Genomic DNA, 18936 nt, shown 5'->3' on the forward strand with positions numbered 1-18936 from the left:
AAAATTTAAATTCAAGCACCCCTGGGGAAAATAATATTTTATGTCTTATCCCTTAAGTGTGGATCAAAGTGGTTACTAGACCTATTGTGGTGATCATTTCATAACATATGCAAATATCCAATCACTATCAGTACATCTGAAACTAACATAATATCATACATCAAATATATTTCAGTTTTTTTAAAGAAGTGTGGATCAAAGGCCTACATTTCTCTTCTCATGGTCATTGGTTTTCAGAGTGGGTACTGACTGACGGGCAGCAATTGGGACACTTGCAGAGATAGAATCAAACTCAGACAACTTAAAAATTTCATAAAATTCTGTGAAAAGTTGCTTAGGATGGCCTTTTTTTCATAGGTAAAGAAATTAAGAAATTAAATTCTACCAAAATTTTCTGGCATGTTTTGCATACTTCAAAGTCATTATGTATGGCTTTATAATGATTTTCCGAAAACATTAGATTCACAAATCATCCATACATTTCATTTGCACTAGCCTAGTCACCTACCATTATTACTTTCCACATAATCATCCTTAAAAAATGTAACTATTGAGGGTTGTCGTGAGTGCCTCTGAGGAAGGCCGGGTTTGGGGGGCGTCTTGCACTCTCTGAGGGGGCACCTCGGGAACAATGGCGGAAGGAGATAATAGCAGCACCAACCTGCTGGCTGCAGAGACTGCAAATCTGGAAGAGCAGCTGCAAGGATGGGGAGAAGTGATGCTGATGGCAGATAAAGTCCTCCGATGGGAAAGAGCCTGGTTTCCACCTGCCATCATGGATGTGGTTTTTTTGGTGTTTCTGACTACCTACTATCTAGATCCATCCGTTCTGTCAGGTGTTTCCTGTTTTGTTATGTTTTTGTGCTTGGCTGACTACCTTATTCCCATTCTAGTGCCTAGAATTTTTGGCTCCAATAAATGGATCACTGAGCAACAGCAGAGATTCCATGAAATTTGCAGCAATCTAGTAAAAACTCGATGCAGAGTTGTGGGCTGGTGGAAACGCCTCTTTACGCTAAAGGAAGAAAAGCCTAAAATGTACTTCATGACCATGATCATTTCTCTTGCTGCAGTTGCTTGGGTGGGACAGCAAGTCCACAATCTCCTTCTCACCTACCTGATAGTGACTTTCTTACTCTTGCTTCCTGGACTAAACCAACATGGAATCATTTCGAAGTACATTGGAATGGCCAAAAGAGAGATAAACAAGCTTCTCAAACAAAAAGAAAAGAAAAATGAATAATATATCTGCTTTATTCAGTGCGATTAATGGTGTCCTTGGGGACAGTGTCTGTTATGCTGTCTGGATACTCAAATGTTACAGATGTAGCTCTTTGCTGTCCCTCATTCTGCCCTTAGAAGAAATTCTGACTTGCCAAGTAAGGCTTTATGCCCAGTGTCTTCATGGGTGTGTTCTCATCAGCTGGCCTTATATGGACAACTCATTCGTCATTACCACTTGTCTTGGTTTTTCTCACCCAGGGTTAATTGAACTCTTACTTTTAAAATAATATAGTGGTGAACTTCATCCTTTAGTACAGTTAACAGTGGCCTGGGATAACTGTTCAAGTTGATCTTTGCTTTAGCTGGATACAAGATAGTGGTCTGTGACTACAGGAAGCTGGTTCTACTGTCTACTTCCACACTCTGCTTAAACAACTGTATGGCTTCGTGAATATAGAAACCAAGTTTACCACTTCTGATGAAGAGACCAGTTAAGATTCATTCCTCATTCTGTTTCCATACTGCGGGAGAAGAATCCTCATGGAATAAAATGAAAGTAATTCCATAGTCTGTGTTGGCTTCTCCCTTGTGCAGAATTTAGCAATTTGTTGGAAGCATTGATCCTTCCTCCCAAATGGGTAATCTGACAGGCTTAGAACTCTTGTTCCCGTGCACTTAAACTTGAAGTTAGTACATCCTTAAGGGCTTCTTAGTAGCAGGCTTAAGCAAGACGGTATTTAGGATTTTTAGCATACTTGTAATTTCAGATTTTCAGCTAAATGAAACTAAAGTACATAATAGGTTAAGAGTCATGTCTGTGACCTTCACTCCAAGACCAGCCAATAAAGAACAAAACTCATCCTGTGTTTAGTCAAGATTCATTTCAGTAGAAAATCCTACCAGTTTTTCAAGACCAGAATAAGCCTTTAAAGGTAAGCCTCAAGATTCTCATTTTATGGTAACACTGGCTGCTTTTGGTCCCCATAGATGGAATAGTTGAAATCTGTAGGAATGAACGTCCGAGGGCTGGAAATGTGACATATTTGGGAACAATTCTTAAACTGATTAACTAGCTGTAATATAGTTTTTTTTTTTTTTTTTTTTTTTTTTTTTTTTTAATAAATTTATTTATTTATTTATTTTTGGCTGTGTTGGGTCTTCGTTTCTGTGCGAGGGCTTTCTCTAGTTGTGGCAAGCGGGGGCCACTCTTCATCGCGGTGCGTGGGCCTCTTACTGTTGCGACCTCTCTTGTTGTGGAGCACAGGCTCCAGACGCACAGGCTCAGTAGTTGTGGCTCGCGGGCTTAGTTGCTCCGCGGCATGTGGGATCTTCCCAGACCAGGGCTCGAACCCGTGTCCCCTGCATTGGCAGGCAGATTCTCGACCACTGCGCCACCAGGGAAGCCCTGTAATATAGTTTTGTGAATTTATTGCACTGATGCTGTAAAACCTGGACCTTGTGGTATATCTGTTCCTAAATAAGTGTTGTTTTCTCCCCTTCAATATTGCTGTAAACAGTGGCACCATGTAGCATATGTTTGACTTTTCTTTTTTAATGTTTCATATACAAACTACCATAATTTACATGTGTTTCCTCATTGTAAATAAGCTTGTCTTCCTAGATTTTTGTGTGTATGTGTGTTCTACCAATTAACTACTTTTGCAGTTTTAATCCTGTATTATTTCTTCTACTTTGTTGTGTGTAAAAGGGGAAAAATAAAAAAGCTAGAATCCCCCCCAAAAAAAATAATAAGTAACTATTTAAGAGAAACATATCCTATTTCACATGACAAAGTGTCAATTTTGTATCAAAATTGTCAAACAAAAGGCAATCATAAATGGAGGCAAACACAGCACTACCAAATCCTGATTATTCAGGAGAGAACATGGGTGTGGGTCGTTCATATGGCAGATATTCTAAAAATCATTCATATATTCTAAACTTCTTTAATTCGACCAAGCAAGAGGAAGCCCTGTCTAGCTCGGTGAAAACTGTGAACTGCAGAATATTTTTAAAGAAATATGTCTGAAGAGTTTAACGAACTTTAATGATTTTTTTTTTTTTCGGTACGCGGGCCTCTAACTGTTGTGGCCTCTCCCGTTGTGGAGCACAGGCTCCAGACGCACAGGCTCAGCGGCCATGGCTCACGGGCCCAGCCGCTCCGCGGCATGTGGGATCTTCCGGGACTGGGGCACGAACCCGTGTCCCCTGCATTGGCAGGCGGACTCTCAACCACTGCGCCACCAGGGAAGCCCTTTAATGATTTTTTTTTAACCACAAAATGTCTTCTATAGAGACCCACATAATATTATGCACAGTACAAATGCCAGCAGTTTATTTCAAAGAATTCATTTGTTCACCTGAAACAAATGTTTATTTGAAATGATATTTAATCTATTATCTGTTTATTAATTCGCCACCACCACCACCAAATTATTCACGTGAAAGCAGTGAAAGAAATTTCTAGTAATGAAAACAAACTGGAACTCTACTTATGCATGTTAAGTAATCATAATAAAATGTAAAATATTGCCTAAATCACTAAAAAACTATCAAGAAGAAATGATGCATGCATATCATCTAAATGATTAAGGCATCTACAAATGAGAAGGCAAAGACTCTGCATAAAGTATAATTGTTACCATAACATCATTATAATGAAAATGATAACACTGGAAATAATTTCCAGGTCAACTATCAGTTCCACCATCATTTCTCAGATGCTCCCAACATGCTGTGAAAGCCTGGATTCATTTAGCTGCATCTGCTATATGGCAGGAAAGGTGGAGTGCTCATCCAATTTTCCTTTAACAAATGAAGACAAATATTTGCAATTCTGGAAAGGCAATTTGCATGTCAATGACTAATTAATTCTCTATCAGAATCCATTCCCAACACCAACATCCCCAAGGCACACACCTTCCTAGCAGTGCCCCTCCACATAGTTTATCCTTTCCTTAAGGCCATAAAAATTTCCAAAATATTCTGAGTAATCATCTACCTTGAACTCAAAGTGAGTATTTCTTACTGGTATGTAATTCTGTGAAGTTCACAATTCTTCTAATAATTTTTTGAGAGCTTTTTTAAAAAAAAATCAACTTAATAATATGCCTAAAATAATAAAAGCATGAACACACAATTCACACTATGCACATTTAAGACAGGCAGTAGTTTTTGTTTGGTTTGGTTTTACTCTGTTCTTGCTTCATTGACTCTCTTAGAATGGTTGAGATGGTTGAACTGTAATTCATTTCCCTTCATTTATGGATGTGTAAGCTATGGACCCAATCAACTGAGCAGTTGCAGAGCCATGACCTCCTAGATTCCCACCCTTGCTATGGTCCCCTTGTCTCTCAATCTGAGCAAAGACCCTGTGATGTAATAAGCACCTTTCAATACTTCAGCTACCAGTTTATGCATTCTGACATGTTGGTTTTCACCATTCTATTTGAACTATTACAACTAATCTACCAAACATTACATGGGGATAAACTAGCCAGGCAGAAGCATAAGACAGCCTGAAGAGTTTCTCTACACTGCACAACAGGAGAGAAGTGGCTTTCTGGTGATCTACACTTGAGGCTGATCCTCCAGTGGAGGCTGATTTGTCCCATCGGCTGTACAAATTTGTAGGAGAACTATATATTTGCACAAATTTATAGGTGCACAATTACAAGAGGGAATACCCTTAGCTCAATGGAAAAAAAAAAAACCAGAGAGAGAGAGAGAGGATGAAACAATAAAGCAATCCACAAAGCTCATAGCCTGGTAAACTCTATTTCTATTGCTACCTTACTAATACTAAAGTCCTTCAGATAAATTCTAGACCAATTCTTTGGCGATACTGCTCCATTGTCACAGACTCTTATTATCAAAAATTGATCGGTCCGTCCTCCTTCGCTCACACTCTCCTACTCCAGCCCAGGACTTTGCGATGTCCCTCATAGTCTCTGCTAATGCCTCTGGGCCACACCCCAGTGAATCCAGGGCTGCAGTCTTAAAGTCTCTCATGTGCCAATTTGATGGAAAATATTCTATTCTAAATATTCCTATTTTTAAAATGTGGTAATAACAATAATTTAAAAGTTGAAGTCTCAAACAGAGGTTTTTGGTCAACTATAATAAGCACTGCAAATTTATAGGCTAAACCAGTAACAGAAGAAAGTCTGGAACTAGGAAGCTATGCATGATGGCACGCCATGGAGAGGAGCCCCAGAGTTCATGAAATGAATTGTTGCAAAAAACAGCAACAACAAAAACCAGTCAGCTGTACCAGTGTGCTGCTATTACAGCTACCTAAAGGCAAAATGTGCCAGTGCACAACAATGGTAAGAATTCTACTACCTTAATTCCCTGCCAAAAATGTTGAGCTTACTGTCATTTTAGTTTACTATTATTTTTCTTCTATGTAAATGTAGCTCCAGTTTTATAAAGGAAAAGGAACATAAAAGTTTTTTGTTACAGAAATTTGCTTTGTGGACAACTTTGCTAAAAAACAGGAATTCCTAAAACAAAGAGACATTCCCGAGGGGTTCTCTTTAACCATGTTATCAGCCTCTCTCGACACAAGGTAATCTAGAGAAGGACAGCTAACTAGATTAAAATTGTCTTCACAAGTCTCATTGGTTTTATAGTTTTTAAGGCTATTGTGATGGGCTGAATACCATTCCCCCAAAAGATGTGGATGTACCGACTTCCAGTGCCTATGAATACCCGCGACTTTACTTGGAAATAGGGTCTTTGTAGATGATCAAGATAAGATGAGATCATTAGGGAGGGCTCTAATCCAACATGACTATATTCTCATAAAAAGTAGAAATCTGGACAGAGACACATATAGGGAGAAGGCCACCTGAAGGTTGCAGCTAACTTCCACAAGCCAAGGAACTATCAGAAGCTAGGAGACAGCCCTGGAACAGATCCTTCCCTAGTGCCTTGAGAGGAAGCATGGCTCAGCTGACACTGACCTTGGACTTCTAGTCTCCAGAACTGTGAAATAATAAGTTTCTTTGTTTAAGCCACTCAGTTTGTGGTACTCATTACGACAGCCCTAGCAAACTAATAGAGCCATTATGGTATTACCCCTCCTTGGACAGCTGGCAAAACCTCCCTTCTCATACTCCATACTTCAAGGAGGCCTAAAAGAAATATTAGGAAAGGAACCAAATAGGTCAGCTATCTTTGTTCTCTAAATCCAGCTCATTCCAAAATAAACCAAATGAAAAGACATGCCTATTTAGTTAACTCCTTAAAATATATTTATAGAATAGCACTCACTTGAAGACAAAGAAAAACAGCAAAAAACAAAGATCCATCCCAGTAGTGTTTTCTGAATAGAATTAATTATAAATATTTTAAAAATCTTTTAAAATCACAGTTTGATAAATGAGTAAAAGAAAATTAATGTTATCACACAGATCCTTTCTCATCTATTACTGAACTTCAGAGAGGCACGAAGTAATTACTTTTAGTCATTTCTATTGTTCTGGTGGAATCAGAAAGAATCCATGCTGGTGACATCAAGCTATTGCTCAGATCCTTGACAAAAAGTATACTTGAAGCTGAAAATGCAGAAATTTCAGTTTATGAACTATTTAAAAGAATAGAAAAAAGCCCATTACATGTTGGACAATTTAGTACACATATTTGAGAATGAAACATAATCTTTTGTCTTATACCAAAGGTAACACTGGAAAAAATATACTAAATGATCATTTCCTATCTTAATTATAAAATACAGACAAAAAATCACGCTCCCTAAAAACAAATGAATTGGGCAGCAGTTAGCTGAATTTTTCAAGAACAGTAGGGGGGGTTACGTTAATTTTGATGGGTTTTTTTCCTATACCTTATTTGATGGTACTGAGGTATTCTGTTTTGTCTATGATTACATTTACCCATAACTGAAACCAGTTTAGCATTGCGAAATAGATTTTATTCAAATCATGCCATGTCAAAATGAAATCAAATCATCTTTTAACGTACGAAGCATTCCCCTGAACTATTACCCAACTGAACTATATTTGCCTCCATTAGTTCACATCTATAATTCATATTAATTGTTCATTTATTATTCATGTAGATACCTTTAGTACTGAGAAAAAAAATAGGAACTGGTCTGGTTCACAACGAGAGCATATCCTCTGTAAGCAATTCTACCCATTTACAGTGGGCTTATTAGAAATTTATAAATCTTATCGATTATTCGTGGGTTTAAAATGTTATATAATGTTATATAAAAGAAGACTCTATGCAAGGTTAAGTTATGGTACACTAACAATACATGCATTTAAATAACTGGAGCAGAAAATTCCACAAATTGTTTGTCTCTGAACTATCCACACATAAACACATGGTATGGGTATTACCATTTTATTGTACAACTCTGAATGATGAAATTAAACTACACTTAATAGTAATCGTAGCTGTCTCCCAAAGTACATATCATAGGAAAGGTAATAAAAATGCTTAGTACTCTCCTGACATCTCAACCAGAGAGTGGCCATCCTCAACTAGAGGACACAGGTGATTTCTTATTCATCTTTGTAAATTCTACCCTTAGTGTGAACTCAGTAAATGTTTAATGAAATCTACTCTTGCCTTTCTACAAGAATCAGCATTTCTCAGTCTTTGCGTCTCTCTGGTGACCCTTATAAAAAGCATGAAGCTGAATGCGCATACATGGCTTCTTGCAGGCAAATCTCATTACTTTAGTGTTTTGCAAACAATAAAATTTTTATTAATATTGTTGTGCTAATTTTCAGGAAGAGGAAGAAGAGGTGAGAGGAGGTGACTGCTCTGGAAAAGTTAGATACAAAGGAGGCAAAAATCAACATTTCCTGATTTTCTAACAACAGCGTGTCAACCATGTAGAAGGCAGTCTACAACAATTGTTCATATAGCGCACAACTAAACTCTCGTCTGCTATGCAGACTAAAGGGACAGGCTTCAGAGGACTTCCTTCTTTACAGGTTAATTCAAGGGGGAAAAAGTTTAAAAATTAGAATTAAACACTGTTTACCTAACAACTGAACCAACTTCCATATTCTTAACAATGGAATTATTCATTTCATACATAAATTGCTAGAGCTGCAAATAGCATCTTAAAACAAGTAAATATGCTCTACCAGTTAAATCACTGTCTAAATGTTATTCATCTACATATGGCAAAAAAATGTGTGAAGCATTTCACGGTGTAATTTTTTACGTTACTTATAACTATTTTCTAATTGCATTAAGTTTCCCCAATGCAGGTTTTCCCCGCTATCCAAAAGTAGAATTTTCCTATGAAACCTTTTGTAAGCCAAAATGGCATAAAGCCAAGAAGCAACTAACCTTAGGACATATCTTGCTAAGAGATGCACAAAATAAATTGAGAAAAAGCACAGATGCTCACAGACACAGCTCAAAGCCTGACAGCAGCCTGATGCTGAGATACTGAGCATAGTTCCTGGAGAAGGAGCTTAGGGGCGCCACTCTCACTGCTCTGGGTGTGTGCTGCCTCTATAATGGCTCACTGCAAAACAAACACTGAACGCTCTTTTCAATTTTCACCTTTCACCTTTTGCTCTTTCATAAGAGCAAAAGTTCTCTTTGGATTTCTTTTCTAGCAGAAACAGGTACCAATGTAGGTCTTCTGTAAAAGTGAAGTGGCGTAAAGCAAACTTTCACAAAGTGGGGATACCTGTATAAGGACTGTATGGTCAGGCCACCCAAGATGGCAGCTCTCCTGCTCTCTGTTCATCCCCTGCTCAACCAGTCCCTGCTTCACCTACACCCTACTCACGTGACTGACCTTCCCTCTTAATCATAGAGCCTAACAGTAAACACCTACACTCTTGCCTCAGCTCCAGCTAGAGACTGTTTTAATTTTTAGATCAGAACATCTCCACTATGATAGCTTATCAAAGGGGTGGTGAGGGGCGTGCTCCCCTGCTGGTTTCCCTGGTAACCAATGAGCCAACCTGATGTCAATTCCCTCTGTAACTGGTAACCTCCCTCTCTACCCCCTCATCCCCCACCCTCACCCCTACTCCTCCCACCCCCAGGCCTCTATACACACACACACACACACACCACACACATACACACACACACTCACCTGTAGCAAAGACTGCTGCCATGTCCTGCCCACCCTCTGCTGCACATGGTGGGATGTTGCTCCAGGACCTTACTTCAGAGATGTAAGATCCCCCATCCATTAAACCACTGATGTCTCTGTCGCTGACTCTGGGCTCTTTCTTCGGTCAGGAGGCTGGGCAAGTACAGGGCTTGCAGGCCTGAGGGGTGCAGGCCAACAAGGACAAACCTCAACCACACTTCTTGGCAGACTCTGTTGGTCCTCCTCAATAACTACCTGCTTCTCCCTGCCAGTATTGTCCCCATGTGTTCAGAGGTCAATCCTGACTAATCTAGGCAAGCATGGTAATTGCATTTTCCTTCCCAGATAGTGCCAGGAAGGTATGGCCAATGAAATACGGGAGGAAGTCTGGGGGTGGGGGTGGAATTCTGGGAAGGTCTCCTTGCATTTTCAATGGGACATACATGAAGAGGGGGCTCTATCTTTCTTCCTCAAGTTGTTCTATCTCGATATGAAATCTGGAATAACCATTAGCCTAAGGATAAAAGCCACACTTTGAAAATAAAGGAATCAAGAGTAGCAGAGAAATAGAGCTGTACCATGTTGGAGCCTGACTTCTTGTCATATGAACAACAAATCTTATTTCTTCAGTCATTTTGAATTGGGTTTTCTATTCTTTGCCACCAAAACCACCTTAACTGATCCAAGCCACACTCATACCCAAGTTCATAATTATCATCTCTTTCCTCTTCCAAACTTTTCACAGCCATCCTTGTTTTCAGTTAGTCATAATGTATCTAAATTTTGTATCCATATTTTCCCCTTAACATTATTGTGAGCATTTTTCCATTTTTTATAGACAATCTTTGTTATTATCACTTTAGGAGCTGCAGAGTATCCATCGAATAAAGAGATCTCTGAGTAATATCTTATTGTTTGATATTTAGGTTTGCCTTCACAGTTATGAACCAAATTACTTTTGCAAAGGTTACCTTCACACACACACACACACACACCAAGGACTGCATATATATGCAGAGAGAGAGAGTATTTTTGAGTCCAGGATAATCACTCATAAAAGGCAGTAGTAAGTGGATATCTAATTTTCTTCTTAAAAAAAAAATTCACACTAGTAAAAAGTCAGATAATGCCCCAAATCAAAGTATTTTATATCTGCTTTAGCCTGAAAAGCAGAGTGAGCTCAATATTTAAAATCCAGCCAGGAAATGTATCAAATCTGTTATTGCTAATAAATGTTTTTCAGCACCTGCTACATAGAATCAAGATGCAGCGTTAAAAAAGTTTAAAAAGGGACTGCTTTCTACCAACTTTTTAAATTAACCTTCACTTCAAACACCAGATGGACTTCAAAGAGTACAGCCTGTATCATCCCACAAGTCCGCTATCTCTATCTGAATCAGGAGATTTGGGTGAACTAATCTGCATGACATGACAAAAAGTCAGATCTATGAATCACTCTTTCTGGTAAAATTGAATCCATTCAACCCAGATTGGGACTTGAACCCACATGCTGGGACTCAAACCCGGCCAAAACCCAGATTGGGACTTGAACCCATGGTCTTTTAATTGAGATCACACAGCTCAGGTTCTTGACGTCTAGTTGCAGAAAGAATTCAGTGAGAGACAAAGTAATAGATAAGAGGTGGATTTATTTAGAGAGAAACACATTCCACAGATAGAGTGTGGGCCATCTCAGAGGGTGAGAGGCCCTGAAATATGGTGTGGTTAGTTTTTATGGGCTGGGTAATTTCATAGGCTAATGAGTGGGAAGATGTGATTTCCAGGAATTGGGCCACTGACCACTTTTTGATCTTTGATCAGCCTCAGAACTGCCAAGGCACAGGTGGGTGTGTCATTTATTACAGTGAGCATATAATGAGGCTCAAGGTCCACTGGAAGTCAAATCTTCCGCCATCTTGGACCTAGTTGGTCTACCCAGTTTTTGTCATGTCCTATGGCTACGTCATTCTTTTAAAGGTTGTGCCCTGCCCCTTCCCTCCTGTTTCAAAATCTCAGTCATTAGAGCATTATCGTTTATTATACCTATTTTACCCATCAGTCATTGGTCACCTATGGTTGAGTTCCACTTGTCTGCCTGTAACAAAGAGAAGCTCCTAGCACAGTGTAAGCAAGTTGCCCCACCTGCCACACCAACTGGAGACTGGAAAAAGGATCCCTCTTTCTAGTCAGGAAGCTCCAAATTATTGCAAGGTATTGTTGGGGGGAATCAGTTGCCTGTTAATTCTTCCTATAGAAATGTGAAAATAATCGGGCTCAGATTCAGTTAATAATCATATTCTGGTGAACTAAGTTGTTATTATCCCACACTGGTCAAACAAAACCATTTTCTAAAACCACACAAAAAGTTACCATAGGCCTGCCTTATGCTTGATCCTAAATCTAGCGGGATGAAGTCACAGAATGGTAGACTCAGCTGACATGATCACGCACCGCTACACAGCTTAGGTGGGTTCTGATGCCCTCCCATGGTTTTCCCTGACAGTGACAAAGGGTCTTCAGCCTCCAAAATCACCTTGACTGCTCATTAGAAATGCACATTCCTGAGCGGAATTCCTTAGCTTACTTAATCAGGGTCTCTGAAGGCTAGAGCCCAGGTATCTGCATTGGAATAAGCCCCCACATGATTCTAATGCTCATTGTAAGAACTAACTCCCAGGGCTGATTCAGGGTGAATCCCCCAAATGATTCTTCATTACTAATTTCCAAGTTTCACACAACCAGGGCCCAGGCATCGTCTTTCTTGTTCTCAGATATCTGAGCCACTGGAGTGTCCATGCCCTGCCCTGGCTCACCTGATATCCCCCTGCCACCCCTTCAACTTGGTTTCAACCAACTCTCCACCTCAGGGGCACCAACTTCCTCATTACTCTCGATGCAAACAAGTACATGACTCTAGCCTCCAGTTTATTTTATTTTATTTTATTTTTTTATTTATTTTTTTTTTTTTGCGGTACGCGGGCCTCTCACTGCTGTGGCCTCTCCCGTTGCGGAGCAGAGGCTCCGGACACACAGGCTCCGCGGCCATGGCTCGCGGGCCCAGCCGCTCCGCGGCATGTGGGATCTTCCGGGATAGGGGCACGAACCCGTGTCCCCTGCATCGGCAGGCGGACTCTCAACCACTGCGCCACCAGGGAAGCCCTCCAGTTTATTTTTTAAAGGAGGGATTTCATTACAACTAATTTTCTTTCCTTTTGTCCTTTTTTTTTGTTTGTTTTGTTAAAAAAAAGAAAGAAAGAAAAGAAAAAGAAAACCCTGGATATTCTCAAGTCAGAAGAGACTGGAAATCATGTACCTTGGACCAAACATAATTTCCTTTCTCTTTCTTTTTTTTTTTTTTTTAATAGCTTTTTTTTTGGCTGTATGTGGGCCTCTCACTGTTGTGGCCTCTCCCCTTGTGGAGCACAGGCTCCGGACGCGCAGGCTCAGCGGCCATGGCTCACGGGCCCAGCCGCTCCACAGCATGTGGGATCTTCCCGAACCGGGGCACGAACCCGTGTGCTCTGCATCGGCAGGCGGACTCTCAACCACTGCGCCACCAGGGAAGCCCTCTCTTTCTTTTTAAACTAGTCTTTAAACTACAAGAATAGGATCATTAGACAGTACAGGTATTTCTACATGTTTATATAATTAAAGAATAAAATGAGCTGTGGAGTGAAATGTGCACTATCTTATAATGTTGCTATAAGAATTAAATGAGGGACTTCCCTGGTGGTCCAGTGGGTAAGACTCTGCGCTCCCAATGCAGGGGGCCCGGGTTCGATCCCTGGTCGGGTAACTAGAAACCACGTGCGTGCTACAACTAAGAAGCCCACATGCCGCAACTAAAAAAAAAAAAAGATCCTGCATGCCACAACGAAGATCCCATGTGCCACAACCAAGACCCGGCGCAGCCAAATAAATAAATAGTTTAAAAAAATAATAAAAGGATTAAATGAGAAAACTAATATATGAAATACTTAGCTCGGGCTTCCCTGGTGGTGCAGTGGTTGGGAGTCCGCCTGCCGATGCCGGGGACGCGGGTTCGTGCCCCAGTCCGGGAGGATCCCACATGCCGCGGAGCGGCTGGGCCCGTGAGCCATGGCCGCTGAGCCTGCGCTCCGCAACGGGAGAGGCCACAACAGTGAGAGGCCCGCGTACCGCAAAAAAAAAAAAAAAAAAAAAAGAGTGAATGCTCAATAAATCTTACCTGTTATTATCAGGCCGGGGTGTTTTGGTACATGCTCAGTGCTGGGAAAGTCCTTTGAATAAACCTGTTTCAAAGCTGCCTTCCTCCGGATAAGGAAACTAAAGCTCTGGGGGTTGAGTCTTACTCAATACTGCATAGCTACTGGCAGAGCCAAAGCGGACACCAGTGTTTTCTAAAGCACAATTCCAAACTCTTTTCACCACTCCATGACAGCTTTGTTCACACTCTTAACTGAAATGTGGAACGAAAAAAGTCATAGGTTCAGAATATGCCAGTCATTTTGAAGGTATGAGTTACATCCAATCAGAATGTGAGGAATAAATGACAGAATGGGTTAGCAAGACTAAGCCTGTGAGAGTAATTAAATTATTACATAGCCAGCAGATTGCTGTCCTGGTTTTTTTTTCTTTTTCTTTTTCTTTTTTTGGGGGGTGGGCGGGGGGAGAATTTATCTCCCATCTTGGGTGTTTTCTTTTGTTTCTCGTGTTCAACCACTGTACTCCAGGAAGTACACACACTATTACGCAGTGTTCAGAGTTCTGTCTAGTGAGAATTGACTATGAACATAAAGGAATCACAAAGAGTGCGTTGCTGTTAGGTTTAAATCTCTTTTCAACACAAGAGGGTGGGGAGAATCAATGAACAAGCTACTCTCCTCATTTGGAATATAAAATGAAAAGAATTATGTGTCAGAAAGAGAACAATAGATCTAGTGTTTTAACTCTGAAATACATTTATTTATGTCTATGTATATACAGTAGGAAATATGAAATATAATAATAGAAAGATGAAAAAACTGTCAGTGTTGGCTAAACATGAGATTTTACTACAAATAATCTCTTACAGTAAATAGTGAAACAATGCTAGGGCTCTCTGCTTGATATTACCTCAAATTTTTTACAGCCACATTGGCATTCTGTCTGTGAAACACAAGTATAGTGATGACTTCATTCTCTAGCATAAAGGATAATTGATCTTAACCTTCCTATCACTCTCCTTTAACTCAAAGCACTAATGCAATTGAAAGCACAGATAAATAACAATTTCTGAAGGGAAAGAATGGCCCTGTGAAAGTTAACCTCCAAATTACCTCCAAAAGGTACAAAGTACAACATATCTCAGAATCACAATTAGTGAAACCGCTGCCCCACAGCTTGGATGGAGAGCTGCCAAAAAAAGAATTTTTAAAGAAAATCCAAACTTTGAAGGACATGTAAGGTTTTTATTCCACAACTATTAAAGAAAAAAAAAAAAAGCCCTAATGTTAAACAAAACACCAACTCAAAACAAAGCACTGTTCAAAGGCCGATTATTCACTTACATTAAATCTGTTAATGTGATGCTTTTATTACCACAAAACCAAAACATCTTACCAACTTTATCTTTTTACCAATTGATCCCGATTTTCCACAAACAACATACACAGCTGAATACTGGCACTCTTGAAAACCGCACTTGACTATGTCAGGTTGCTTCTTCTCTAAGATAGTTACTATTCCGATCTCTTTTCCCTTTCTTTTTTCTTCACTCATTGATGATATTTATCACACTGTGCCCCAGAACATGAACATCATTTTGATAAGTTGTATTTTGGCTGGGAAATTTTGCCAAACTTTTTCAAATATATGTCAGTGGTGGGAGTAAGGCAGAAATTTTACCACGTTTTCCCAAATCGGGTCGGTGCGGGGGGGGGAAGGTTATTGATTGTCATATTAGATTTAATATTTCCCTTTCCAAAACAAGTAATTAGAAACTATCGCCTCCTTTGCTTTGCCTCGTCTACGTAAATATGGTAACATTCTGAAGGCAAGATGATCCAGAAAACACACATCCTCCCAACACATGCGCGCGGCCACACACACACACACACACACACACACACACACACACACACGGCAGAGACAAGACCTTATCCAGGAACCCAGAGCGCAGCATCTTCCAGAGAAACTATTGCCCCAAATAACCTTCACACACGAAGCCCGCCTTGCTAATTCAAAGTCAAGGTACCAAGGTACCTGGATGGTAACTCAGTGGCAGCCCACCATCACACTGAGCGAGGCAAACCCGCAATCGCACCCCCTCTCACTCTCTCTCTTCAAGGAACACCTAATGCCCTCTCCTAGCTAGGGTGGCTCCCCGCCAGTCCAAGTCGCCGCCGCTGCCCCGAGGCCACTCACCGTGTCGGCAGTCGCAGTAGCCCCAGTCCACCTTGCCGTGGGCGTTCCCATAGAAGCACCAGGGTCTGCCCGCGCCGTCGGGGCTCCGGCAAAAGTTGTGGCTTTGCCCTCGCAGTTGAGCCCAGCCCGCCGGGGGCGACCGCTCAAGGAACGGTGGCACCTCTGCCCAGCGCAGACAAGAGGCGCCGAAGTCCGTCACGTTGACCCAGGGCTCGCCGGCGGGGCAGTCCCCGGCGCGCGGCCCGGGCGTGTGCCGGGCGTGGAGGGCCTGCAGGCGCGGGGCCCGGAGCGCCGCCGTGGGGCGCGGGACGCGCGGCAGAGGTGTCCTCTGTGGACGCTGCTGGGTAGGAAGGTAATAAGGGTACTGGGTACCCGGAGGGGGCGAATGGCGATGGCGGTGGTGGAGGGGATAACTGAGGACCGGATCAAAGCTGACCACTCCGGGGAGCGCCCCGAAAATCAGAGCCACCGCGAAGCGGGCGAGCGTCATGGTGCCAGAGCAGCGGCGTTTGCTCCATACTCCCCCTGCTCCGCGGGTTCTGAAGGGTAGGAGAGGAGGGGGCGAGGGCGGGGCTGCGCGTCCCTGGAATCCCGTACTCGAGCCCCCTCCCGTCCCCCGCGCGCGGTCCGCCTTCCCCTCCCCACCTCGCCTCCCGCCGCGGATCCCCGGCCGTGCCTCTGCTCCTGCGCCTCGGGAGCGATCGCGGGTGGGGAAATCCTGTGCTCCGCGGAGTCCCGGCTGGTGGAGAGAACCCGCCAAGAGAAGACGCGGACCCGGCGGACAGTGGCGGGGCCGGAGCCCCAGGTAGCCTGCAGTGACACGGGCCCGGGAACTCTGCCCCCTGGCTGCCGGCACGGGGCACGCAGTCTCGCCCCGGAGCCGGACTTCCGCGCGGCCGCTGCCTGGGCCGGACCACCTGATGGCACCGCTGCGGCCTCAGTGTGCCCGAGCCAAGCCCGAGGGTGCCAACGAGGGGGACGGTCTTGGCCGCTCCTTGCCAGCAGGCGACACCACCAGAGCCCCGCGTCTGGCGGCTGCCAAGCCTGCCACCAGCCCCTGCAGCCATCTCTCCTCCACCCCGCGCCTCGTTTCCTCTATTCTGAAATCGTTAAAAGTGTGGATGGGTTTAGTTGCAACTCTCCCTTGATAAGTCCCGGGGTGAAAGTTATCAAAGCCGACTTGGAATGCAGAAGCCGTTTTCCTGAGCTGTGAGCTCCTCAAGGACAAGACCACGTTCCGTTCCGCTTTATATCCCAGTGCTTAACAGCGTGGCCAACACTTATTAGGCTCCAGTAAACATTTGCTGAAATTAAATTCCTGAACCAACGCAGGGAAAACAACTTGAGCCTTTCTACTTCCTGCCACCCACTTTCCACCGGTGCCCTGAACAACACCAGTTGTTTGGTTATTATTGGGATTCCGTGAGGCCCTCTTAAGACCAAATTTCCTTTCTAACCAGAGAAGACTTCATCCGTCCGGGTCTCCGTCCTATCCAAAAAGGCCATCCCTCTAACACCTGCCTCGTTTTTGCCCGGCAAGGGACTTGAGTTAAGCCTACTCTTTCGCCTCTCCAAAGTGGACTCTGCCTGCCGGCAATTTTGTAACTGTTAGCTCGACCTTAGCAAAGCCCTTTCAACAGCTTCCCGCCGCCAAAAAAAAAAAAAAAGTTGGTTTAGAATTTTTTAAAAAATCACTGGAGCTGGATGTTTTAGGATTTCCCCTTTCAGTTGTTCCTGACTATGCCACTGAAGTTAAACAAGAAAAAGGAAGGCCGTAAAGAAGGCAATATTTTACTTTCTGGCATAATCGTGTTTCAGTGCGGGGTAGAACTACTGTCCCATAGTATATACTGCCCTCTGAAGAAAACTTGAGCATGACTTAAACGATTATTGTTAAAGCCTAGATTTCAGTTAGAAACTGAATTAATTTCCTTCCCCCAGTTCAAATAATAATCTATCTTAGTTTAACCTTTTCGAATCATCTGTTTTTTTTTAATTTTGTTCACTCCTATTAATGAAACATTTGATTTGACTACAGAGAGAAGTGGGCAAGTGAATGATATTAGGAATCCAGGAATGTATTTATCAAATCTTTATTCAAGATGTTTTTACCCACTACTTCATTTTTTTTTTTTTAACTAATAGTTTTCTGACTCCAAAAGCATAGTTAAAACTGTACTTGGGGAAGAGAGTGAAGGTAAAATCCTTCTCTGGGGGAGGTTGATTTACTTATTTTAGTAGGGTCGACAGAGTTCACCAATCACAGATTCTTGATATAATAGGTGACAATTCTAAAAGAAGTCACCCTTTTCCTTCAAAACTGGCTCTCCACCTTCTGCCACTCACATCATGGCCCAGGGAAGGCTCATCTTGGGATTCTGGCTGGCTTGCTTAGACCCTGCTGCCCTCCCTTCCCTGCACGGCTCCTACACCCATGGCTTTCACACTTCCTGGGGGTCTGGAGGCAGACCCAATTCTGACACACCTGTATACCTTGGAGAGAGGAAAATGAGAAAGAAGTAGAAGAGAAGATGGTTGGAACTGAGCTCCAAAGAGGAGGGACACTGGTGGCCTCTCCTCCAGCTTCCTATACACCTAAGAGGAGCTGAAGATTTTCCAAGGTCTACTTAACATTTAACAGATTATAAAGCTGACCCATACAAAGTGGAGTTACCCACAGAAAATTCCACATCTGGATTTAATCGCTTCAATTTTAGAGCATATCTTTCTGAGAATATAAGATGGCACGTCTGTAATTGGACTGTGAAGTCAGGGCCCTCAGTTTGGGTTTTGTCCTCTACTTTACAGGCAGAGTATGACTTAAACAGACCTGCTCTTTACATATTACTCCCCTCCTCTGCTAATCTCTTCTTTCATTTCTCCTCGCTGCTACCGACATGCAGATGTTTAGGATTTCCAATTCTCCATCCAATCCCTGAAATGCATTTCTCCCTCCCTCCTCCATCACATCATTTGTGTTGGGGGAATGGGGAGGAGTCCCCTCCTTTCCATCTCGATTAGGTTCCACCTAGCCACAACTCCCTCCTCAGACGCTCCTGACCCTCTGTCACACACATCAAAGCCAAAGGAGAAGGGGAGGCAACTCAACTCCATTGTGTTACAACTGCAAGAACCCCACTGCCAATTCTTTCTCTGCTTTCCAATCCCTTCAGCAGCAACAAAGGAGCAAGGAGAGGGAAAAGAAAGAAACAAGCGACATCTTGCAG

The 18936-nt window shown here is 42.5% G+C and overlaps 2 protein-coding genes across 3 annotated transcripts in view; one reads left to right on the forward strand and one right to left on the reverse strand.

Moving 5' to 3' along the window:
• PRSS12 (serine protease 12) overlaps positions 1 to 16221 on the reverse strand; it is a 72588-nt gene extending 56367 nt beyond the window's left edge. The window contains exon 1 of one of the 2 annotated variants that reach the window (XM_081226599.1): positions 15710 to 16221. In XM_081226599.1, the coding sequence (XP_081082725.1) occupies positions 15710 to 16199 (490 nt within the window). In that variant the 5' untranslated portion in view covers positions 16200 to 16221. Of the gene's footprint in view, positions 1 to 9325; positions 9359 to 15709 lie in introns of those variants that run through there. The other variant, XM_081226598.1, reaches the window with a different exon arrangement.
• On the forward strand, positions 632 to 1660 carry LOC308613635 (ADP-ribosylation factor-like protein 6-interacting protein 1; the record flags this gene model as incomplete). The annotated part of the gene is made up of 1 exon (XM_081227399.1): positions 632 to 1660. One exon carries the CDS (start codon positions 632 to 634, stop codon positions 1241 to 1243), a length of 612 nt encoding a protein of 203 aa, XP_081083525.1. The 3' UTR covers positions 1244 to 1660.
• Positions 16222 to 18936: the final 2715 nt, after the last annotated feature.

The sequence above is a fragment of the Mesoplodon bidens genome, assembly GCF_964165515.1.
Source record: "Mesoplodon bidens genome assembly, chromosome: 1".
Classification (NCBI taxonomy): Eukaryota; Metazoa; Chordata; class Mammalia; order Artiodactyla; family Ziphiidae; genus Mesoplodon; species Mesoplodon bidens.